Here is a 26,162-nt window from a genome sequence, read left to right as displayed (position 1 = left end):
TCCAGCCACAGGCATTACATGAACACACAAATTCCAGGTTTATTTATAATAAGTAATGGATATTGAAAAAGAATACCCAAATAAAAACATTCTTATATATGAACTTCTTAGATCATCTTTCTGTTACTAAATCTCCTTGGAATGTTTACAGGAGGCCTGGAGGAGGTCAGCACCTGGCCCAGAATGTCCTCAGGAAGGGGAGAGGGAGCGATTTATAGACCACAGTTAACTCTTTCTTTTCCATTAGCCTGCTAACGGAATCATAACTATGATTTCAGAACCATAGTAAGATATTTACGTATTCATGCTACAATGGAATGAAAACTCCATTTGGGTAAATATATCAAAGTGGGGTACAGGGCTGGGCTGATAAAATTTACATCTCTTCTGAGCAAAATGCAAAAATACATGAGTAAACAGATGATTTACTAAACGCTTGTTATACTTGACCAATATTAGACTTGCTGGTATTAACACAGTGGCACAACAAGAACTTGTCACAGACCTACACCTTGATCTGGGAAAGGAAATGCAGACAAGCCCCAGTAATTCTTATAAAGAACAGACAGAAGTGCCTGCTGCATGATAGAATGGTGTAGTTTTATCATTTAATTGATGATTAAGGTACAGTAACCAAAACGTGTTTTTCAGTTATACCACTGACCATCTTAAACTAAAAAACTAGTTACATTTTATAGGGTCCTTTTAAGGCTTTTTTTTTTTTCCTGTTCAGGTACTGTTTTTGTCTTGGAACGGAGAATAACTGTTTATAGGTAAAAGCATAAAAGTCATGTGTTAGGTGATACAAAGTTGAAAAGGAGTATAATTTTTTAAAATTAAATAACAGAACTGCCACAACTAGAATTCAAGAGGTTCTCATCTGGTTGGAATGACTGGCTGAAATCAACAATATAATATGAACAGACATAATTAAAAAGCACTAACTTTCAATTTTAATTTAATATTTCTTTAAGTATAGAACAAGGATCAGCAAACTATGGCCCAAGAGCCAAATCTAGCCTACCATCTATTTCTGTAAATAAAGTTTAATTGAAACACAACCACCCCAGTGATTTCTGTATTGTCCATGGCTACATGCTACCATGGTGGAATTAAGTAGTTGTGATGGAAACTGAATGATCTTTGGAATCTAAAGTATTTGCTATCTGGCCCTTAACCAAGACAGTTTGCTAATCCCTAGCTCAGAATGATGTATGCTCAGACTGACAACAGTTCACTCGAAGATTTGAAGTTTTAGTTGATAAGAAGCTAACAAAAATTTTTAAAAGTGCCATCTTAGTTTGCATTAATGGGAAAAAAGTAGTAGTTATGACCACTAAGGCTGTATGTGTTATTTCCATTACTTGGCAGGCCACTGTTAGAGGACTGGATGGAGTTCCGAATGCCTCACCTTAACAGGGACAAAGACAACCTGGCTAGCACCCTGAAGGATGAGTTGTAGGAATAGCCTTAGTAGAAGCTGGCAGGTCTCTGTTCTTTGAAGGACAAAGCTGGTACTGGGTAAAATTTGCAACATTTTGGCAAAGTATAAGCAAGTTTTTTTTTTCTTTCTTTTTATTATTATACCTTAAGTTCTGGGGTACATGTGCTGAGCATGCAGGTTTGTTACATAGGTATATGAATGTTAAATATCCAACAAGTTAGCCAATTACTTGAGAAATGAGGACTTTTGTCTTTAACCTTCCTGTCAGAGATCCCAGAGGGAGGCTCACTGCTTCTCATTTATTACTATAGGCAAGAATTCCTTGTTGCACAGGACTTCCTGTTCATCAGGGGCATTAGCATCTCTGTCCTTTGGGAACTAAGTGACCACAAAACTCATACCCGCCATGCTTCGATCACTGTGATAAACTACATGTCTCCTCACAGACTCAAATGCCCTAGGCGAGTGGAAAGGTACAATACTGCCCTGGGTTAACAATCAATTTGAGATGATCTGCTGTAAGAATTACAAAGGAAAATTATTGAATAACCTAAATCTAGGAACCACATTTCCATTCCAAGATTCTATCCACTGATTCCCTCATTTATTCATTTGTACAGCAATTTATTTGTACAGCAAATAATTGAGCACTTTTTCTGGTAGGATCTGTGATCCTACTGTTTTATCTGAGGCTGGTTGGAGGGCAGACATTTCCCAAAGGCTAACGTTACTGCCTCTGCAATAGCCACATCTCTGTGAACTGTTCAGCTGAACTATGTAGCGCAACGCCTCCACCCATCAGTCCTGCCCCTTGCTGCAGCATGGAAGAAAGCGGCTCACAACACATCTCTGTGGACTTTTTCTAAGTGTTGTGGATAATAAAGCTGAGGAACCACAATATTTCAGCATCGTTGAATGCCCTTTGAAGAATCACTAGAGCGGAAATCAATTCTCTTTGCTAATGAAAGTGACTGTAGTAGATGATCTCTAACACATAATTTTTTTAAAAAGGAAAAATCCTAAATCCTCTCTAGGGCTATCACACCAATGGAACTCTTCGTATCCTGAAAGAATTAAAACAGGTAACACGGGCCTATTTACCCTTGGTTCTCTTTCCTATGTGAAACTGTAGCATTACGCCCATTATGTAAGAAAACATTGCATTATTGCTAAGATACAGTACAATTGAAATTTTCATTTCATACTACCCTGCAAACTTCCTGATACCATTTCGGAATCGGGTTTATTTGTAAGCCTCAGTTGTTAGGTACACCTTAATACTTCCTCCCAGACAAAACACCAAACAGTTCTCGATTCACAGCTGGAATCAGTTCCATGTAAAGCTTTGTTTTCTAAAATTCCCAATTTTGGGGCCTGCTACAAATCTTGGGCTTAAGGACAACATTAAGAACAGATAAATCAAATACCTTATTGGAATAAAAAACCTCATTTGTTGTCCTATCCTGTTGTCATGAACTATTTTGTTGAAAGTTTGGGTCACAGTAAATTTCATCCATGCTGCATTCCAATCTTGGCAGATTGCAGAGCCACTTAGATTTATAATTTGAGGCTTGACTCTCTGTATTATTTCTAACTAAAACTCAAGCAGCCTGTAAAGACTTCAACATTTTATTTCAGAGAGGATACTCTCATGTTTTATGGTTTATCCTGAGAAATGTGATGAATATGTATGTTCTTCTGAGTGACATTTAAAAATATTAGTTATGTTTTTAGTACCAATTTTTAATATTTTCACAAGTTTTCAAATGAACAAGAAGAAAAAATTATCTCACAAGACATGCTAAACTTCAACGGAGCCAACCCTTCAATATTGCTCTTGTTTTTAATTGGAAGGCATTATGCTAAGTGAAATGAGCTAGGCACAGAAAGGCAAATATCGCATGTTTTCACTTACATGTGGCATATACAATGATCGAACTCAAAGAATCACAGAGTAGAATGCAGGCTACCAGGGTTTAGAGGTTGGCAGGAGTAATAGGGAGATGATGGTCAAAGGGTAGAAAGCCAATTAGACAGGCTGGATAAGGTTTTCCTCTTTCAGATATATTGCACAACATGGTGAACATAGTATACATGTATACATAACAATGTATTATACATTTCAAAATTGCTGAGAGTAAATTTTAAATGTTTTCTTTTCTTTTTTTTTCAATTGAGACAGGATTTCACCATGTTGGTCAGTCTGGTCTCGAACTCTTGACCTCCTGATTCACCTGCCTTGGCCTCTGAAAGTTCTGGGATTACATGCATGAGCTACCACGCCTGGACAATTTTAAATGTTTTCATCACAACAAATAAATATTTGAGGTGATAGATATATTAAATCACTTGATTTAATTATTCCATAGTTTTCATAAATTATAACTTTTTACTTCATAAATATATAAAACTATAATTTTTCAGTTTATAGTTTAAAAAAACACATTGCATATGATCTCAAAGTATAAAACCTGTAATACAGGCTGGTCCCACAGGCTCATGACTGCAATCCCAGCACTTTGGGAAGCCAAGGCTGATTGCTTGAGCCAAGGAGTTTCTGACCAACCTGGGCAACATGGCAAGACCCCATCTCTACAAGGGAATTTTAAAACTTTGTCAGGTGTGGTCACACATGCCTGTGGCACCAGCTACTCAGGAGACTGAGGTGGGAGAATCACTGGAGCCCAGGAGTTCAAGGCTGCAGTGAGCTGTGATCGTACCACTGCACTCCAGTGGTGACAGAATGAGATCCTCTCTCAAAACAAACAAACAAACAAACATTCTGTAATTTGAGTTAAAAAACAATGGAAAAAAGAAAACATAAGGACTTCCAAATTAGCTAAAGAAACATAAATTAAGTAAATTGCTTTCATTGTTCATACTTCAACATAAATTACTTTTTTTTCCTTAAAGGAAAGTACATGGAAACTTTTAGAAGATAGATAGACTTATTATGCCCCAAGTTTTGTTTTTATGGCTTCTTATAAAACAGTGAATCTGATAAGAATGTTTAATTATGCATTATATACATGCTGGGGTTTTCCAATCAAATATAGCGTCAGCAATATTAATGAACATTAATGAACATTACCAAATGCCACACAAGTCAAAGTTGCTGACCTAAAGTAACTCATCATTGAGTATAATTGACAATATAGGACTGTGAAAGAAAAAATATACCTTAAGGTGGATCTACATAGTCTAATAAGTAACACATTTACAGAAATGAGATAATACAATCTACATAGTTGGGCACTGAAGATGAGTGTCCTCAAACTTATTTTCACAACCTTTTAAAATTTGCTATGCACCATGTGTTAGCTAGAATAGAATAGAACCTGCAGAAAGGAACATGGTCAAAGATAAACAGGATTGTATACCTAGCTCAGCGGTGGAATGAAAAAATAATGGACTACTCCAAAGATATATTGTCTACTCTTTCTCAAAAGCAATTTTCTAGGGAATTGGAATATGAGAAACCATAAGATCAAGAAAGAATTCCATAAACTGGACAATTTTCAGCTTATCGAAGAGCTGTGCTGCAAAGCGTTTGAAAGTTGGTTGTTTGGCACTCTCTGGGGTTAAAAATGGTTTTTGGAAGCCCACAAAAGCCTAGCTAAGCCACAGTGCTACTGATATATGGCATGGCCATAAAGTACTAGTAAAGTTGCAAGCAATACTTATCCACCATGCACAGGGGTTTTATTGAGCAATGTTCTTCTAGATTCCAGAATTACAAAGAATACATCTTCGGCATATTATATCCAAACCCATGACAACAGAGTCCTGTGACCTCTGAAGCAGCAATGAGAGGGACAGATGTTATATAGGAAGATGCATTTCGGACAGCATCAAAGAGGGTCACGTTTTAGTGAGCTAAAGGAAAAAGTCCCACATACCAGAAACGCTGTAACTGTACTTAGAAATGTTAAGAGAGTTTTTGTTGCCTATTTAGAGAGGACTTCTCTCAAGCCAGTCTCCCTGGTCAGACTTTCACAGATTTGTGGTATTATGCATATACGAGCCACCCAACCAGCACGATAAAAAAAATAGCCTTTGTAGCATAGTAGAGAACCTGGGTGTAGACATTCAAGGTGTTGAGTGGAATCTCAGCTCTACTTACCTCCCAGCGATGTGACCTTGGGGAAAATACTTAACTTCTTGATGTCTCCTTTTCACTATCTGTAAATCAGGGGTAATACTGACTATGTGGAGGTTAGCTTTACAAAATACGAAGAATTATACAGAATACCTAACATAACAGGTATTCCATAAACTTGAGCCATTATCATACCTCACCACTTATTGAAACATTGTCAGTGGTGATGTCAGTTTCTGATAATTTCAGGTCTTTGGAGAAATATGCAGAACAGCCATTCTCCAGTCCTTCTCGCTGAGAGAGCCCTGGCTCTGGTCACGCAGCTAGGTGTCCCACTCAGAGGACAGATCACACTGGACTGAGCCATGACCACTGTACAGGGATTGATACAGGGGAAGACAGGGACCCAATTCTGGTCAATTAGGTAAGGAAAGAAGTATGAACACTCTTCTAGATATGAACAAAAAGAGAGCTGTGAGAGAGAAGAGGCTGTTCCGCGTCTCTCCTTTTCCTTCTCCAGTTGAGTATTTTCATGTGAAAGCATGGGCTTGTAACTGCTTATGGCATATTGCAGCTAAGCTGGAAGACCAAGGGAATCCGAGAAACATCAGCTTGGAGCCCTAGCACTGTTGGACACTGTTGAATCCCAACCCAGCAACTGTTTCTCCCTAGATTTCTTACTATGTGAGATTTGTTATTAATAAATACCCATTGTCTAAATCTGTGCTTCTTAAACACACAAAATTAAGAAGTTAGGTAGATTTTTTTTTTAATTTCAATCAGTTGAGGACAAAAACTGTTGTAAAATACAATAAAAAATTCCTAGGATAAATGGCCAACCATTGAATGTCACGATATATTAAAATTGCTATGTTTGTAAATGCATGCTCTCAATTACTTGGCTACTTGCAGATCAGAAATTAAGAGTTTGTATTCTGACCAACAATCTATGGGACACACTTTCAGTAGCATCAGTTTAGACAGTTTTTACCTGAATTCTCTGCTTCCTATGACTAAAATCATCCTGATGGTGTGGGAAACATAATCACTCATTTATCTAGAAGTCAATGAATACCCATTGAACAACTGTTAGGTGTATATCAGGACACAAGCATTGTGGAGAATACAAAAGCAAGTAAGGCAGGAACATTTTCATCCTTCAAGCAGAAGAAAAATATGTATAAACAGTAAAAGGTTAACTAAAAAGTAAAGCAATGTGGGACATTAGCATGAAGTAATAGTGTAGAGAAGACAACCATCTTATAATATTAAATTTATTAATGTTAATGTCACAATTTTCTTCCAAGTGAATTATAACAAATAATTAAGGGAAATATAAGAAACTGCAGATATTTAACCTAAAAAAACTGAAATTTTACTATGGTTCACTGATTTAGTAATCTATTAGGGAACAAACGGGCAAGTTTTCTGTGTAAGGAAAAATGTTTTGTAGGAAAATCAAATTGAATGATTTGTTCTATTGCTTCAATTCTGAATCATATCTACATGCTCCCAAATTTTCACTGCAGTACACAGGAAGAGAATTCTATTTACATTTTGTTATAACTCAGAAATCAGAGTTATTACACTTTTGAAAATAATATGATATCATGCAAATATGTTTGAAATGTAATTATCGTACTACAGCAATGATGGATGTGATGCAGGGCGGATGCGCTCCATAACTGGGGCTTAGACTGGGAGGTTTTGGCTTCACCCAGGGAATAATTCAAGGGCAAGCCAGTGGTGTTAGCAACATTTACTGAAGTGGCAATGCACAGCAGCAGCAGGGGTGCTGCTTCCTGCAGAGCAGGGTTACCCCGTAGGCGGTGTGCCCGGAGGAGCACCTCAAAGGCAGTTGTGTAGCCATATTTATACCCGCTTTTAATTATATACAAATTAAAGGTTGGATTGTGAAGACATTTCTAGAAAAGGGGTGGTAGCCTTTGAGTTGTTGGGTCACTGCTGTGGAAAGTAGCAGTAACTTCTGGGTGTTGCCATGACAGCAGTAAACTGACCTGGCAGACTGGTGGGCTTGTCTTAGGGAGAGGCGCTTCCCTCATCCCTGTTTTAGCTAGTCGTCTACCTGGTCTGGTGTCTGAGTGCCGCCTCCAGAGTCAAGTCCCGCCTCCTGCCTCAGATGGAGCCAACTACAACTATTACATGAGACGTGTTGCAATTTCTGAAGATTTCCTTTAAATTACATAGTATGTAAAACTAACTCAAGCTATGTTCCCCTCCAATATGTCTGAAATTTTGATAATATCTATTTAAAATAATCATTCATATTTGACATATGTACATATTACTAAAAGAGATTTGACATCATTTAATAAGAAGGTATGCATATGAAGAGAGAAATCCTAACTTATTTTAATATGATAATTACATAAATGTGGAACCATTTCGCATCACACTCTATAGTAGTGGTTTTAGGATTATTTCCAGTAATATAATTCCTTTCCCAAATTAAGTCTTATTTAGACTCCAGTGTTTTATAAAACAGAATCTTAATTATTTCACTTAAAAGCCTCTGAGTCTTCATTTCCTGTGGAGTGAGGCCAGGAGAGGGGTCCAGGGCTCCTCGCTTGGCCTTGCCTTATTTCTCCCCTCTGAGGAGTCCAAGAGAGACTGTTTAAGACCCAAGGATAGGACAGGGAAGAGTGAATGGAGGGAGACAGGAAGGAGAAAAGGAGGGTGAAGAGAGTGAGTTCCCTTTAAAGCAAAGGAGAACTCAATTGAATGCAGTTTTGTGGGCCATGGAATAGTCTGAAAAATAGGTCCCCAGAGTGCTGTTCATTGGCACTGTGGTCTTATATGACAAATGCAGGAATCATGCCATATTGAGGCCACTAACTTTTAGATACTTACAAATCTCAAACTAAACTGGGAAGGCACCACACACAAAGATCAAAAGTTTTGAACTGTTTTAAATTTCCTTGTGTCCAGAAATCTGAAGTCACCTGATTACAGTGTTAATGCCACATAATTGTATAAAAATGTATACTACACAATTTCAGCCAAAAAGATTTCACAATGCAGAACTTTCCAGTGACTCTACTTCAGAGTGTTAAAAATTTAAGTGTGAATAAAGGAAAAGGGAAGAGGATTGAAGACAGAAATAAAATATATTTACCTTCATATTTAACTAAAATTATATTATTTTAAATGTATGTTAAAATACGCAAATATTAAAAATGTTTGTTTTGCCAATGCCATGTACTTACTATGTGTCTATAGATGTTTACTGAAAGCTGCTCGGTTTATTCCTTTGCCTCCAATAATGGCTGTATCTACCTTTTTGGACAAAAGTATCCCCAATCTACTCTATTCTACAGGTCTTCATAGAGATAATTTCCCAAATATTCTTCCATAAGCTTCACAACACACCTTGTTCAGACAAAAGTGTTTACAGAATTTGATTGTGCCTGGCAGTTGGTAGAAGAGACTAATCATAGAATAGTCACTTTCATGGCTTTACTATGAAGAGAAAAGCAAAGAAGTAGTAGAAAGAAGGGTGTGTCTACTCTTAAGCCCCAGGTAGCAATCGCGAAAATGATTTGGGCAGCAGACAGTTAAGAATACATCAGTTATACACTGACTTAAAATTAATGTCAGACTCCTTTTCTGTAATGGCACCTTTTATGTACCTGTTTTATCCAAGAGCGGTGCCATAAGCTGTATGTTTCTTACATCACTCTTCTCTTAGGTCAAGAAACTGGCCATGTTGGAAATACCACATGGCTTCTTTCTCAGCCATATGGGTGGAGAAATCCAGATCATAAAACATTGCTCCAGGTGACCTCTAAGAGGCTCCATAAGAGTGTCACACTCACAAAAAAATGTGACTAGTGAGAAAGATTCATGGTATGACACAGGCAGGCTACAGTCCCGGGAGCAGTGGCTATGCACTGTGGTGTTGTAATTTTACTGTCACAGTGGACAACTGGACAGATCAAGCTGCAGCTGGGGTCTGCAGGGTGAGGATGCTGTATCATAAAGATTAGAATAGAAACCTCTGTGCCTGTATCTTTCTCAGTAGCAAGAACTTGACGCAGAGCACAAGCAGCAGCTGTAGCTAACTTTGGTGCCAAGTAAACTCCAACTGCATCTTATTATATCCATAGGCCCAGACCAATAACATAAGGTAGAATCACTAGTTAGCAGGTGCCAAGCCTTGGGAACCACTAAGGAAGTTTGAGAATCAAGTGGGGAAGGAGTAACAAGGAACTACTTTTGTAAGATGTCCAAGTTTCTCTAGTCAGCCATCTTTCGGTATTGTTATCTTTTTATTCTTCCCACTTCTAAAAAAGAGAGGTTTAAGTATTTGATTTAATTAATGTTTAAATGGATACCAACTGAAAAACTGAAGATAATATATATACCATCTTGACTCTGTCAATATTGGGTCAGGAATTTGGATGGGTCAGAACATATGAAGTGGGACAATAACACCAGGAATGGAGAAAAGAGGGCAGAAGCAGGTGACCATCAGGGGAATATACTCCTTTCAAAATACTGAGACAGCTCCTTAGAATGTGAATAATCCACCATTAGGCTAAGTAATATGAATTCCCTCATTTTTCATTCTGAACTACTTCTAAATTAGCTTTTCCTTTAAGTTTGACTGTATAGTTTGCAAAAATACTTCACCATGAGAATCGTGAAACTATCATATTCCTTACATATATCTGACCAATGATCAGTGGATTGCTGTATAGCATGCTATATTTAGGCATTCCAATATTTACTGCTTAAGAAAATACTACATTTCTAATTCATCTTTTGTCTGTAGTTTATTACTGTTTAGATCTTTGTACTCAGGACTTTCTTGTAAATTGGCATCATTGCATGTATTGAAGTTCATATATAAATAAGTAATATAGTCCTGCCCAAAACACCATTTCCTCTATACTTGAATGGAGAATAACTCCGAAATCAGAAACTTCTAAAAAAATTCAATGATTTTTATTCCTTAAGTTTACATACGAAGACTATTACCTTTGCAATGATTTACTACACTATCTTTTCATTCACATCTACTTAAATCTGGGCCACCCATTTCTAATGTCATCTGATTTTTGGCTACTATCATTTAACTTGGGTTAAATTATGTCACATTAAATATTGCTCCTAGAATGCTAGTCCTGTCATCTAGTTGTGATTCTTCACCCATCTACCCATGAGGTCAGCCTGCAGTACTCACTGGAGCACCTTGGAGAACAGCATGCTGCAGAACAGCCGGTGGCCCGTCAGCGTGATTCTGATGCCTGTGGGATAACAGTTCTCCAGTGTTTTTTCTTTCATTTTGGGCCATGAAAAGCACATTGGCATTGCAGCTGACACTTAATCCAAATATAAGTTTCAGATTACCGCTTCATTTAATATAAAGCAAAGTACATACTGACTAAAGAAGTGCATTTCTACTTTTATAAGAGCTTTGACTACCAATCCCCTAGAAGCATTTTAAACCTTTAATTGGTAGAATGAAAATTAACTAGCATTTTGGAATCAAATTAAATTTTATAACTAAAAATATATAAAATATGAAGTTTAAACATCTTAAAATATGTTTCAATACAATTATCTGTTTAGCCCTGATGTGGTCCACTAAATATGAAAACAATATTATTTCCTAAAGATAGTGGGACAAAAATCAAGCATTTGGAATTAGATTTCATGCAGATTTTTGCAAATACCAAACCAGTTTTTCATGAATAAGAAAAATATACTAAGAAAATTAATATGCTCTACTTTGTGTTGTCTTGAAAGAAAAGCCCAAAAAATTATATTACTTTTATCTTTAATCAAAACTTCTGCCTTCTACTAAAAGTATCATTGGTAGGAAAGGGGTTAAAAAGTGTGTATAAAAACACTTTCGGTCGAGCCAAACAAACATATTAATAATAGATGACCAATGTGCTTCTGTATGATGTAGGGTCTGTGAAATATTACAAAACGTTAAGTCTTCTACTTGCAAAATGTTTCAACAGAACCACGTGCGTGAAGAGCACATCCCTAAGGACAACTCCATCTGTGTATTTCCAACCACAGCTCTCTGGTAGATGAAAAGACTGTTACAGGATCTTTGCAAGCCTCCTAATGGTTCAGTGCCTTCATCTAATGCTTCCCTCTAATTGGCCCTGCATTCAAGACATTCTGTCAGTGGTGTGGTTGCCACATTCAAATCTTTGGCAATCACAACACTACAAGGCCAAGGAAGAGTTTGCCAACAGACAGTAAAAAGAATTAGTGACTTAAACTTCTATGGAGAAAAAAGATACTTGTGTAGGTCCCAGTGGTATTAGTAGATTATATCCGGACAGTGAGAAAACATTGTCAGAAGTGGTTCATCAGCTGGAGAAAACAGAGCATGCAAAAATTGCAGAATACTTGGTCTGCAGAAAGCGTGCATTTCATTCTTTTGTTTCAGGATAAATTGAGATTCCTCCTGAGGGAAACCAAAAATAGGTATCAATCATGAGGAAAGCTATCCTCTACTAACAGAAATGGCAAAGCAAAACAAAAGAAAAAGCTGTGTCCCAGAGTTAGTATCTCTTCTTATTACTCAAGTCATCTGGATTACATTTTACAAATAGCATTTCATGTGAAAAAATTGCTTGCTTAAATAATTACTCTTCACAACAGGTTTGACCTAAGCCCAGAAGAGTGACTCTCTTTTTTAATACTGTCATAAGATCACATACACACAGTTTTGTTATCTGTATTTCTACATTTCTCATGCTTTAAGCCATAGCATAATATATAATTTCAACATACTGCTTAATTTTCCCACATTTCCGTTTACTCATCTATAATTGAGAATATGTTAATATCTGGCTTATGAAAATGTTATAAGAATGACACAATGGAATTTGAGGTATAAGAGGATTTGTAACAATGACTACTTTTTAAAATTTGGAAGAGAAATTTTGTGAGTTTTGGTGTGCTCTCAAATAAATCACCTTCTTGAAGCCTTGTTCAAGACAGAATATTAGTATTTCAATGTGGGGACAATGGAAAATGCAGATCATCTTAGCCTGGAAGAACTAGATATGGGTGTCAAAAGGTATTTCAGTTGTTTCACCATCGATTACTTGACATACTTGCGGAAGAAGCTAATTAGGACCAATAATGCCAACAGGTGGAAGAACTGGGTATTGGAGTAAGTCCACCTTTCCTCATGGGAACCAATCAACACTCACTAAGCAGAAATAACTCTCCCTCATAGTGAGAGATTCTAGATTCCAGTAAGTCACCTAGAAGTAAAACTTATAACCCATTATCAGTTCTGAATCATTCAGCCACAAATCAGTTACCAACAAATCAGTCATCATGCAACATGCATGAACACTTTAGGGAGATCCAAAAGCTATTATTAAGTCCAAAGGATTTAATATTGTAATTTTTTGAATATGAAAACTTCTCCATTATGTTTAAGTAATTTTATAGATGTACTCAAAGCAATAAATAAAACACTTAGGTTATGAAATATACTTTCTATACATGCATTAATTAGTTACATTAAAAGCTTATAAATCACTTCCAATTTGGTACAAGAAAAAAAAATTGGCCTTATGATGAAAGCCCCTGCCTGGTGATATGACAGTAAATAATTTAACAACTGGCCTGGGGAGCTTAAGGAGGGTATTTCCATGATATAATCACTTCATAAAAGATTTTTAGCTACCAATATGATGTTACTGGATATAGAATTGGGAAGAGATACTCAACAAATAATCCTCTGTTATACAGAATTTCTACCATACAAACTCTATGTAAAATACATACTGTGTTGAATTAAAATAACTCCCAGAGCAGAGATAACAGTACACTGCAGTAAAATCATTAGAAAGTGTTGGTTTTAAATATGTATACTTTTGTTTTTAATATAATTTAATTATGAGTTTATATAGTTAATTTTTAATAAAGCTCTATTTAACAACTGGCTCACACGATTCCTGTAAACATATCAGGAAAGTCTCCCCAGTTGGTACGAGTCAGCTCCAGCTCATGACTGCCTCCATCTGCTGTTCACCATCCAGATATAAAGCAAATGAATAGAAGATAGAATAGAAATCAAAGCAAGATTTTCACTCTCAGAGACATTTAATAATCAACAGGAGAGACTTCAGTATTGAAGTATCACACACATAACTGCATTGGAGTTAACAATGGCTCTAGAGGATTTCTTGAGGACCTCTTGGAGGTAAGAAATGTTACTTTTCATAAACTATAATTTGAAATAACTCCTTCATCAAGAATTTATATTTTAAATACACATTTGATAAAGAATTGTCATTAACAACCATTTATATCTTCCATTGACTTAATTATGATCATTTACAGCTAGTTACCAGCACAGGAAATATAACTTGCTTGTAGAGCATTCCTGTTTGTACCTTAATTAACCAATTTAACCAATCAACAGCTGTAGCCTATGGCTTCCCACATGCAAACACATATTATACTAGATATTAATCAATACCAAAGTATTACTATGCCTCTCATTACTGGAATAGAAAGAAACTGTCAGAAATAGATTTACGACTTATCGTCACCCTGTTGAGCTCACATCTCTTACGAGAAACTGATCACTAAAATACTGTTCCAATACTTCTCATTCATAAAGGAACAGCATTCTAAAGAATGTTACTCTATGCAGAAAAGAAAAAATAATAATATGATTAACACTGCTATGACCTTCCCCTTGCTTCCCTTAACAATAAGCCATCTAATTCTTGCAATTAGAGCCCTTGTCGGTATTCCAACTCCTGCCGCCCACCCACCTTCACCCTCATCTCCCTTTACCAGAAGATAAATGTTTCTCCTCCAATTCAATGAACTGCAGATGCTCTTACCAGTGTCAAACAGAACAGCGATCTACTAGTTCAAGTGTTTCACATTCCCCAACTTAAGTCAATGTCTTCACCTGAGTTTGTTTATTACTATGCTCATCTTAAAATATCTATTCTCCTATAATCTATCAAGACCTAAGGTAAGAATGTTCCATTACAGGGCATTCATAGCCTACCTTCCATTTTATTTCAGTATCTTTGAAAAACATATCGAATTAAAAATATAAATTAGATAGTTTTTGCTATATGTTATATGCTTGTACAACCATTTAATTGGCATTTTGAATACTAATCCTTGATGAAGTATTTTAGTCTAATATTATAGGCTGCTGTAGATGCATGTTCACACACATTAACACCAATTAGTGTTAATGGAGATTAAAAGCAGCAATTTTTGATGCACCTAAGAAAGAAGTTATACTAAAGATAAACTTATCAAGTATTTGCCAAACGGTCTTCCTAAGATTGACTTCAACGCATCCACCAAATTGTTTGAAAAATCTCTCTTCTTCTCCAAGATTAATGTTACTTTAAAGTGTAACATAGAAAGTATTATAAAAAAATCAAAATAAGCAATAAAGGATAATTTGTGGTTTTCTTTTTAACTTCTCATTGTTGTACAAAATACTACAAATCTTAACTAACACATTAATCAGCTTTATTTTAAAAATAATTAATATATTTATTCTCCCGTTCCATATCCTCTGCACAATGTTATTAATAGCCAACTCTCAAAATGTAAAACCAGAAGCCACCAATACTCCAGCACTATGCCTAGGCAGCATTCGTGCAAGCAAAGCAAATGCTGGACTTCTATGCAACACAGGAACACCTTTTGTGCAGTATACAGGGTAAACAAACTAATATTAACGCTTGAGCCAAATACACTCTACTTGTCTCCTGGATTCTTCAATGTTGCTGTTCTGCTGTTCGCTCCAGTTTTCTTCCTCTCACTAAATTGTTTCCATTCAGACACTGGAACCTTGGAAAGAAGGGAAGGTCTACTGTCTCCAGCTCAATAACATCTTGTCTGTCACCTTTTCTCAAAACCTCCCAATTTTGTGTTTTTCATTTTGATTTTGATTTTTAATGAGTGATTTTTTTTTTTTTTTTTTTGAGACGGAGTTTCGCTCTTGTTACCCAGGCTGGAGTGCAATGGCGTGATCTCGGCTCATCGCAACCTCTGCCTCCTGGGTTCAGGCAATTCTCCTGCCTCAGCCTCCTGAGTAGCTGGGATTACAGGCACGTGCCACCGTGCCCAGCTAATTTTTTGTATTTTTAGTAGAGACAGGGTTTCACCATGTTGACCGGGATGGTCTCGATCTCTTGACCTCGTGATCCACCCGCCTCGGCCTCCCAAAGTGCTGGGATTACAGGCGTGAGCCACCGCGCCCGGCCCTAATGAGTGATTTTTAGTAAGTGCTTGTAAACATTATTATTTTGTTTCTTTTCTTTTTTTTTTTCTTTTTTTTTTCATAGTGTCTCACTCTGTCCCCAAGGCTGGAGTACGGTGGCACCATTACAGCTCACTGCAGCCTCAAACTCCTGGGATCAAAGGATCCTCCCACCTCAGCCTCTCAAAGTTTTGGGATTACAGGTCTGAGCCGCAATGACCCGCCAATCTAATTCTTTAAGCAAGATCATCCTCTTCACCTGATAAAAATAAAAAGTAAATAGTTCAAATATGCAAATGTAGATTTGTTCATTTTCCTGATCACTCATCTAAACTTCTACAAAGAAACCATGCAACGTTTATATCAATGTGTATTTTGTCTCTAATGCCAAAATATTAAGCGGTATTAGCTCAATTTTTAAAGTTTACATTATTTGAAATTCTTTCTTATATAATCTGGATATTTGTTCAAACCTTAGCGGCCAAAAACATACATTGCTACATTACAGGTAAAATTTGTGTGAGAAAAGCAAAAAAAAGAACTAAGTAGTTCCTGTTTTAAATGCAAAGACTATTGATATTCTGGGATAGAAAATAATTTCTTTCCCAAAATCTTATGATAAAGATTATCCTCTTTAGGAAAAAAGAAAGAGACTAGGCAAAAAAAAAAAAAAAAAAAAAATCCATATGTAAGTGACCAGAATAAAAATGATTTGATTAAAATGCATAATATAATTTGAAAAACAAAACAAAAGCAATTCACTATTTTATAAAGAATAAAAAAACACAGGTATATATAAATACTTTCTATTTCAGTGAACTTTGTTCATTTCTGTTTTCTTTCTTTTACAACCTTGAAATTTGCTTCATGAAGCCTAAACTACACACGTTCAAGGGTATGAGTAAGTGTTGTTCATGGAATAGAAATTTTTCCCTATGGAACTGAGGATGCAGACCTGGAGAAGTAGGAAATAATTCTATATTGTTAAGGTATTAAAGGGCAGCTTAAACAGAGACTTTTTTTTTTTTTTTTTTTTTTTTGAAGAGGAGTGACAGGATGGTTTCCGCTTAAGGAAGATTAATCAGGCATTGTAGAGGGTGAATTCAATACATCTCTTGGCAGGGCAAGAAAGCTAAAGGGAGAATTTGGGAAAGGAGGTTTCAACCTAAAGAATTAAAAACAAATTAGGTTTCAACAAAAGAATATGAAGTATTAGTCAATAAAATAAGAGGTGAAATAAGTAACTGAAGCTTAAGAGAGAAAAGGTCTGATGGATGTTATAAATTTCATAGTTATATGTCAGGGAGACTTAAGTCATGAGAACTGCAGAACTTTCTTATGAATATGTATCAGAAGGACATATTCAAACTAATGCTGATCAGGGTTACAAACATTAGGTCTCTGGTTTGAGATCTATTACACAGCATAGTGACTATGGTTAATAACACTGTGTTGTATATTTCAAAATTGCCAAGGGAATAAATTTCAAATGTCTTGCCACCAAAAAAAACAATGATATGTGAGGTGATTAATGTGTAAATTAGCTTGTTTTAATTATTCCACATTCTATGCATATATCAAAACATCAAATTACCTCATAAGTATATCCTATCATTATTTGCCAATTAAAAATAAAAATAAGAAATTTGGTTTGTAAAGCAAAAATAGAAACATTTATCAGCTTCAAAAATATGGTCTAAAATCATTTTAGTGTGTCCTCTAGAAGAAATGTTGAACCATCTACTTCAAGTAAATCTTGAAACCATGCGGTATGAGCCCTGAGGCACTTTTATGAAAGCAAAGTGGTCTTTACTGTCCTGGGCTAAAGAAATAGATGCAGTGTTGAAAGGGGCTGTGAGGGGGCACCTGGCCCACTTCCTCGTAAGCCTTCTATCTGGACTCCCTCTCCAAACCAGAAGTGAACCTGATCCAGCCTACAACCTAAAAGAGCAGAGAGCCTACTGCTGATACACCAGGTGCTACATGAGCAGAGGACAGGCAGTCTCAGTGACTGAGCTATTCAAGTTGCAAACATGACACTGCCTCTGATATAGACCACAGCCCTTGAAGAGCCCCTTAGGACGGCTGCATGGTATCATAGACATTAAGCTTTCATAAGAGAAGCAACTAATTCTGAAACTTTACTTATGTATGTATTTATTTAGAGGCAGAGTCTTGTTCTGTCACCCAAGCTGGAATGCAGCGGCATGATCATAGCTCACTGCAGCCTTGACCTCCCCGAGCTCAAGCAATCTTCCCACCTCAGTCTCCCAAGAAGCCAGGACCACAAGCATTCGTCTTACTGTTTGGTTATTTATTATTATTATTATTATTTTGTAGAGACAGAGTCCCACCTTGTTGCCCAGGCAGGTCCCAAACTCCTGGCCTCAAGTGATCCACCTCAGCACATGCTCCCAGAGTGCTGGGATTACAGGCATGAGACACCACACTCAGTAGTCATCCTAAAATCTCAAAGATCCAAGGACATTCAGAGCGGCAACTCAGCTAACTCTGCTCTCAACTTACCTTCAGAAATTGTGTTTGCCTCTAACAGGCCTATGAAGTATCCACCTTCTTTTCTCTTCAAGTTCTTCAGACCTAGGGAACTCTTCATTTGAGTAAACGTTCCCAAACCTTGATCTACCTCAGAATCATGTAAGGAACTTTCAATAATTTGAGACTCTGGAGTTCTTCTCCAAAATATTTCTGTCCAGTAGATCCTGGTGAGCTTGAGCCACTGTTGTTCAGAAGCTTCCATGGGTGATTCTGATACTGCTGATCAATAGACTCCCATGAGGGCAGCACTGTGCAAGAGTCCTCAAGCCCAGCCTGTTGCTTCTGCTAGCCTAAGAACTTAACCCTTTGACTCTAATTTTTGCTGCCCTGACTTGGTCTCAGCCCTCTACCACACATCAACCCAAATCCATATGCACATTGAACATAAGCATTCCTTTCACCATTTAAGTGGTCTTAATGAACCCTAGGTTTTTTCCTCCCTTAAAACATACTCCAGACTATCTTTCTCTGTGTATTAAGTTGCTAGAGTTTCCTTGTACCACAACCAAGTGGTTTAAAACAACTGCAGCAACTTATCTCATCGTTCTGGAGGCTGGAACTCCAAAATCCAGGTGTCAGCAGGACCCACTCCCTCTGAAACCTGTAGGGGGCTCCCTCCTTGCCTTTCCCTGGCTTCCAGGTGTTTGCCAGCAATCCCAGGCTCACTCCAATCCCTAGTCTTCATATGGCACCTTGGAAAAAAGGGAAGATCTACTGTCTCTCTAGCTCAGTAACATCTTGTCTGTCATCTTATTTCCAAAGCCTCCCAATTCCGTGTTTTCTTTTCTGATTTTGATTTTTATTTTTAATGAGTGATTTTTATCTCTCTGCATCTTCAGTGTCTTTCCTCTGTGCTTGTCTTTGTGTCAAATTTCCTGGTTTTAATTCCATCAGTCATAAGGAATTAATGACTTCATTTTAGCTTAATTACCTCTATAAAAACCCCATTTCCAAATAAAATCACATTCTGAGGTATGGGGAGTTAGGACTTCAGTGTATCTTTTTGGAGGACAAAATTCTTCCCTTAACACTCTCCTTAGTCCTTTGCTGTCAGAGAGTTCTCTTATGTACTCAATTATTCATAAAAAAAAAAAAAATGTGCTGTTAACTGAAGGGTCTATGTCGCTTGTTACAACTAATCCATGTTAACTGTATTACTGTGAATGCTAATTTAAATGACTGCTTAGTACTTTACTACACATTTAATAAAATTATTTGTTAATTAATTCTCATGAAATAAAATGACTCTCTTGTTACACCATGATTCGCATGCCATGGAAATCACTTCTTATGTTGACTTTGCCTCTACAGACCTGGCTTCCCAGGACAGAATTCAAAAGTACGACAATTCATGTATTTTTAATAACTGTCATATTAAAATGACAGTTTTGCTTTTAACCTCTCAGAAAAAAATCAAAAGATACAATTTGATAATAATCATTTCTTGGCATATATCCTTTTTACTACCGATGATTCCAGCTTTACGTTTTTTGTGTTTTGTTTTACTTTTCTCTTGAAATGTCAGCCCTATTTTTAAAAGTAAGTTGATTCTTTCCGACTTCTTCTTCTGTATCCTTTGCTGGCTCCTTGTTCTCTACTCACTCTGTATTAAGTCCTGTTTTCAATTCTAGTCTCAACTATCTACTCTCTCCCAAGGTGATCTCATCCAGGGCTTTTTAAAATACCAATGTTGTTCGCGATTCCTAATTCTAAATATGCAGTCCACGCTTGTCAGCTGGGTTCCACACTCATCTACCTGAAAGCTACTTGGCCTCAAGTGCTGGATTCTTAAAGTATCTAAAACAGAACCCTTATGTATCCAAACACATCTGCTGGACCTGTACACACACACACACACACACACACAATACCTAAGTACCACAATTCATTTTGTTACTTATGATGTAACCCTTCAGTATTGGCTGGTGCAGAATGATTTCAATACCAGTCACAGTAAAACTTAAGTCTCATTAATAGCCAAAACTTGAATCTCACTAACTTTTATCTTTTCTAAGTTTCATAACATGAACCAGACTATTGAAATAAAGAGAATGGAAACAAAATGATTGAGAATTATAATGCACAGGAGAAGAAAAGAACTATTAAAATTAAAACTATGTCCAAGCCAAAGTATTAGTATAAATACATAGTAAAAGAAATACATTTCAGCATTCACTGTCCATTATCTGTGACGGGTGAGCTGCGCCTTTCATAGCGCTTAGTTAAAAACATGTTACTACCACTGCTACACCACCCCTCTTCAGACACCTCTTAACACATATATCTCAGCATTCTAGTGTCACAAGTGCTTTGCTCACAGATGATTTGAATGTGGTATGGAGACAAAGTTACCTAAACTTAATTTCCACTGTGAGAAAAAAATGTGGGTTTTCTTTAATATGAGAGGCATCATAGCTCACTGCAGTCTCAATCTCCTGGGCTCAAGCGATCCTCCCACCTCAGCTTCCCAAGTAGCTGGGACTAGAGGCACAAGCCACCATTCCTGGCTAAAATTTTTAAAAAGTCTTTGTAGAGACAGGGTCTCACTATGTTGTCCTGACTGATCTGGAACTCCTGGCCTCAAGCAATCCTCCCACCTTGGCCTCCCAAAGTGCTAGGATTATAGGCATAAGCCACTACACCCAGTTAGATGTTCTCTACAATAAAAATTACACATCTATGAGTTAAAAGCTGCTTTAATTTCTCCAAATCTTATAGAGTTTCTGGTACCATAGATATGTCCAATGAGAGTTTTGAGTTTTGTTTCCCTAATTCCTAGGTCTAATGGTAATAAGACCTTCACTTTGAAGTGATGCAAGATGCAATGAATGTCCATGGGTAATAATGACATCCAGAGACAAAGTTGTGTTGAACAAGCCTTGGAGTCTGACCTCTGTGAGGTTGGACAGATGTCTAAAGGTCTGTGGGAACAATGCCTGCCAAAATTAGTTCAGTGCTTCACTGAGGCTCGTCTCAGAAAATGGCTCTGAAATAGATGTGGCGTGTCAGACTTTGAAACCATGCAATTAAGGTTTAACTGTGGTACCCGAAAATAATGTACCAAAAGCATATGATCAAGTATTTCTTTTTATGTATAGATTACACATATCTAATGATAAGTATATACAGTATTATAAAACAAGCAAAACTGAAAGTATCCTTTCAAAAAAGTATACTTAAAGGCTCTTGGATGACTTCATGGATCAATGACACAGTAACAAATCTCTTCTTTAAAAAAAAAAAAAGATTTATTTTACCTAGTTTGGACCTGTATTCATGCTTTTTACTTTCTCTTTAATTTCATCTAGCAAAATCAGGAGGAGCACAAACGAAATCCAGGACAAACATCTTTGGAGCAGAAGACTGGAGAAAAAGTAACGATGAAAGTCAGCCAGAGCAGTGGAGTAAAAAAGTAGAAAGTGACTGAGATTTTGCAAACCAAAGCTGATCCACAGATACAGGCTTGAAAAGGACATATCTTCATCAAATAGATTTTCAAATTTGAGTTTTTATTTTCCCACTCCAGACAGTAGTTCAGATAAAATGGGAATAAAATAATAAAAAGCTTTTGTTTCTTTAACTTTCAGGAGGAGCTAATGTGCTATCTATTGAACGACCTCCCCAGTCAAGCCTTAGTCATAAGCATGTAGATTATCTTCAGCAGATGTGTTCTCCCAATGCCATCCCCTTTCAACACCCACACTAGTTTACTGCCTCATAACCACCATTGTCTGACAGTTGGTGGAAGCAGAAAAAAACATAAAAGGGCAAAAGAGACAGTTGCTTTCAGTGGCAAGTGTACCAGGTCTGGGAAACAGGGGTCCCTACCCTATTATACACTGAAGCAAGCTTATATGAGCTTAGAGTTAGAACTGATTTTGTTAGATTTTTAGGAATTTTGTGAGCCAGTTGTTAAGCCATTATTAAAAATTAAATTATGCAAACTTAAATTTAAAGAAATCCTACTAAAAAAGGTACAGAATAGTTAACTTATTCTTTCCTAATTATTTGCTGTCTTTTACTTTATCAATGCTTTTGAGGTTATGCCTATTTTATGTGTATGATGGAAATGCTATATAAAGATGCATTTGAAATTGACCAAGGTGGGAGTAGTTGCACCAAATAATTTGGCAAACTGCAAATCAGTGGTTGCTTACTGTTTTGTTGATTGCCTAGACTTTTTAAATAAAGGAGAAATATTTTAAGTAGTGCATATTAAACCTAAAAATGTGTCATGTCTATAGACATTAATTGTCAATAGCATGAAAGAAACTGAGGAAATAATTTTTAAGTATTTGAAAACTATTATCCAATTCAGCCAGGAATCTGTTCATGTAATTGATGGAGATAAGTTCCGATATTTTCTTCCATGTTTCACTTTCCTCTTTCTTTTTAAAGCAAACAAAAATATTCACCAGCATTCATGTCAGAACTACAAAACTAAGAGTTTGTCAATCAGCAAACAGATTCTGCCAGAATTAAATGGCTATATGGAATACACACTAAAGACTATTACATATTGTACTATTGCTATCATTTGTCAATTGAGAGCTACACATCTTTCACATAAAGATTATCTTGTATATTATAATGTAATATATACACTTGTTTTGTTTACAATCCAGTTGTTAAATTCTTACAATCACCCCAATATCTCTACCATCCAAAAACTATTGATTGTGGAAAACCTGTTTACCTCTATGAATATCAACTTCCTCACCTACAAACAAATGAAATGAGTATCTATATCAGAGGATAGTTTTAAAAGTCAAAAGAAATGTTTATGTCAAAACCCTGTAGGGATTGCAAATATTAGGTATTGTCAGAAATTCAGCAAATATGTTTCAGTTTCTAATATGAGCTCTAATAACTTGCAAAGTGTGCAAATATCACTAATGCTATGGTCTCTGCCCTCAAGCTGCTTACAATCTAATGGTAAGAAATATGTGTAAATGACTTAAAATTACTTAAGAGAGTACCAAATGTTCTATACCAGAGGAAAAAGTGAAGTTCTATGAGATTATAGGAATATAAGGGATTTTACCTGGAGAACCAAGGAAGACTTCATTTAAAAAAAAATGGAATTTTGAGATAAGCTTTGACATATAAGTTGCATTTGTATCAACTGAGAATGTGCACTTGGAAAGAGGGGCATACTTGGCTGGTGGGTGAAAATTCAAAAACATTATCATCACAAATATTTCAATGCCTGTTAAGAAAATCGTAATTGCATTGATATATATCTGCTATAAATAAGTAAATATAAATATAAAATATAAATAAGTAAAAACCTTACTTATTATTTCCATGTAAAATAGAAATTATGCATTATAGATTATGCAATCCAGCAGGCCTATCCGTAATCTTACATTTAATCAAGGGTTGACTACATGTTTAGTCAGCTTTTCCAACTTATAAGCCGTGTCCATTTCTAAAAACCAAAGTACAACTCAAGCTCCTGCCTTCTTAGTGAAAGAAAACATTCAAGTTGTCGTAAATTTTTTAAATTATTTTTCAAGAAAACTATAAAATATGTTTGATTCAAGTATTTCACAAGACAGAAGGCACTATCCAGTGGAATTAAAAAGTGGTCACTGGTTTCAAACCTAGAAATATGTCAATTATGCATGCATTACGTGAACAATGAAGGGCTTACCCAAAGTGAGGTTTTCATGAGAGACTGGCACACTGAGGCAAGAGAAAAGTGAAAACATTCTAAAACCTTCATGTGAACAAGGACTGACTACTAAAAAGCATGATTTTATCCTTCAGTTAATAAGTCTTGCAAGGGATGACATTACTAAGCAAAGTTCATTGCAAGCATTTTCCTCTCGCTTGTCAAAATACGCTAGTTATATACTTGTGACTTGAAAAAAATACAATGCTTCGAAGAAAGCTTGGCAGAGTACTCAGAATCTGTCTTAAGTATAACGCAAGGGAGATGTCTATTAATCTTTCACACACAAAGTCTGATTCAAAAGTTCCGTGGCCTTGACCTCAAGTGACCATGGAATAGATCACAGAGCCAGTCCAGGATCTAAAGGGATTAAGAGGAGCATTTGCTCTGCTCTGAAAGGCCCTTTTTTTCTCCACTCTGGTTTTTAACTTCCTATTACACAACTCCCTCTGCAAGGCACCGCGCCAATGGAGCCCGTTCACTCTGTTCTCTCCTTGATGACAGCTGTCAGTCTGTCACCGCCTGAACATGCAACATTTCAACAAAATCCAAAGCGGAATTGAAAGGGCAGGGGCTGAAGCACACAGCCTGACCTCCTTCCTGGAGGTCCCAGACTCCTTTACCATCACCTTTCAACCTGCTGAAGGTAAGAACTATCTCACTCTTCACTAACAGAATTGAGTCAGCTTCTGTCGCCTCAGAACCTGGGCATTCCCACGCATCTTGTAATTAAGCAACATTCCTGGAAATCATCCTAAGAAGAAGGAACCCACAAGTCCCTTTGTAACTTCAGCACGAACGCGAAGGATGCTAAAGCCAGGTGTCAGATCAAGGGGCGGGGGAAATCCCTCACTCCCCCTGCTCCTGGACAGCAACCCCTGGACCGCGTGGCGACGCCCGGCGGGAGCGCGGCGAACCCCAGCGCGCGGGACCAGGAGTGAGACCGCGCCCTCCCGCAGGGCAGGGGCGACCCGGCGAGTGCCGGCGGCTGGAGGGCGGTGAGAGCCCAGCCGGGCGGAGGGTAGGGCAGTGCGAGCCCAGCCGGGCGGAGGGTAGGGCAGTGCGAGCCCAGCCGGGCGGGGAGCCCTGCTCACTCATTAGCCCCCGGCCGGGAGCTGCGGAACCGCAGAGGAAGCCGGAGAGGCCGGTCCTGAAGCAGGGACCCGTCCTAGGGCAGGGGCGCGCGGGGCACTCACCAACTGCAGCGCGCAGAGGCAGATGAGCGAGCAGCGCCCGGTGCAGCAGCCCATGGTGCCGACGGCGTCCGAGCGGCTCTGAGGGCCAGGGATCCGCGTCCTCCGCCGCTGCCGCCTCCTGACTCCGGAGTAGTCCTCGCCTGGCCCGGCCCAGGCTCCCCGGCCCCGCGGCCGCCGCTCGCGGCTCCTGGGCTCGGGGCTAGAGCCCGCCTTTGTTAGTTTCCCGGCGGGGCGGGCGGAGGTCGGTGCGGCGCGAACGGCCCGAGCGTCTGGCGGGGGTCCCTGCGTCCCACTGTGCGGGTCTGCTTCTTGGGGAGGGGGAGCCGGGCGGGCAGGCGGGGGGCGGAAAGAGGCTACAGATGGTGAGTGGGTGAATGTCTGTTTAGGGGAGGGGAGTATGTAGGAGGTGGGCGTCTGGAAAGTGGAGTGGGCTGTCTGGGTCCGGTGTGTGTGTGTGTGTGTGTGTGTGTGTGTGTGTGTGTGTGTGGTGGGAGGGGAAGAATGAAAGGGAGTGCCGCTGGGGAGGATCGGCCTGTCTAGTTAGGAGTCTTTGGGGAGACAGGAAGAGGGACGGAGAGAAAAGAGAATGAATATGAATGAGCGTGAATTAGGGCGGCCGGCTGCGGTGGAGACCCTCGTTGACCGGTGTAACTGGCTAGACCCAGCTGGGCTTTCTCGCTGAGGGTTGTGCTGGGGGTTGGGAGGGTGGTCGTTGCGTTTGCAAGGGAGGGGACACAGCTTAGCTGAGCTGTCCCAGAGGTGGCGAGGATGGGAGGTGGGATGGTTTGGGGTCGGGGGAGGAAGGGCCGGACGCGAGACGCCGAGGGTGGGCGGGCGCGGCGGAGCGCGAGATCGAGCTCCGGAACCTGCCGGGCTGCGAGGGGGCCGGCGGGCGCTGCGCGGGCGAGTGTGATCAGCTGGCGCTGGGCAAGCAGCTC

General features: G+C 38.3%; 1 protein-coding gene across 1 annotated transcript in view; it reads right to left on the bottom strand.

Annotated features, from left to right (window-relative positions):
- NKAIN3 (sodium/potassium transporting ATPase interacting 3) overlaps nt 1–25,498 on the bottom strand; it is a 621,971-nt gene extending 596,473 nt beyond the window's left edge. Inside the window, exon 1 of the mRNA XM_064384233.1 lies at nt 25,225–25,498. Within this exon, the coding sequence (XP_064240303.1) occupies nt 25,225–25,278 (54 nt within the window). The 5' untranslated portion in view covers nt 25,279–25,498. The remainder of the gene's footprint in view (nt 1–25,224) is intronic.
- Between the last annotated feature and the right edge of the window lie 664 nt (nt 25,499–26,162).

This window comes from Aotus nancymaae, unplaced genomic scaffold (assembly GCF_030222135.1).
Source record: "Aotus nancymaae isolate 86718 unplaced genomic scaffold, 86718_ANA_hifiasm-v0.15.2.pri h1tg000036l, whole genome shotgun sequence".
Classification (NCBI taxonomy): domain Eukaryota; kingdom Metazoa; phylum Chordata; class Mammalia; order Primates; family Aotidae; genus Aotus; species Aotus nancymaae.
This window is presented reverse-complemented; position numbering and strand designations above follow the sequence as displayed.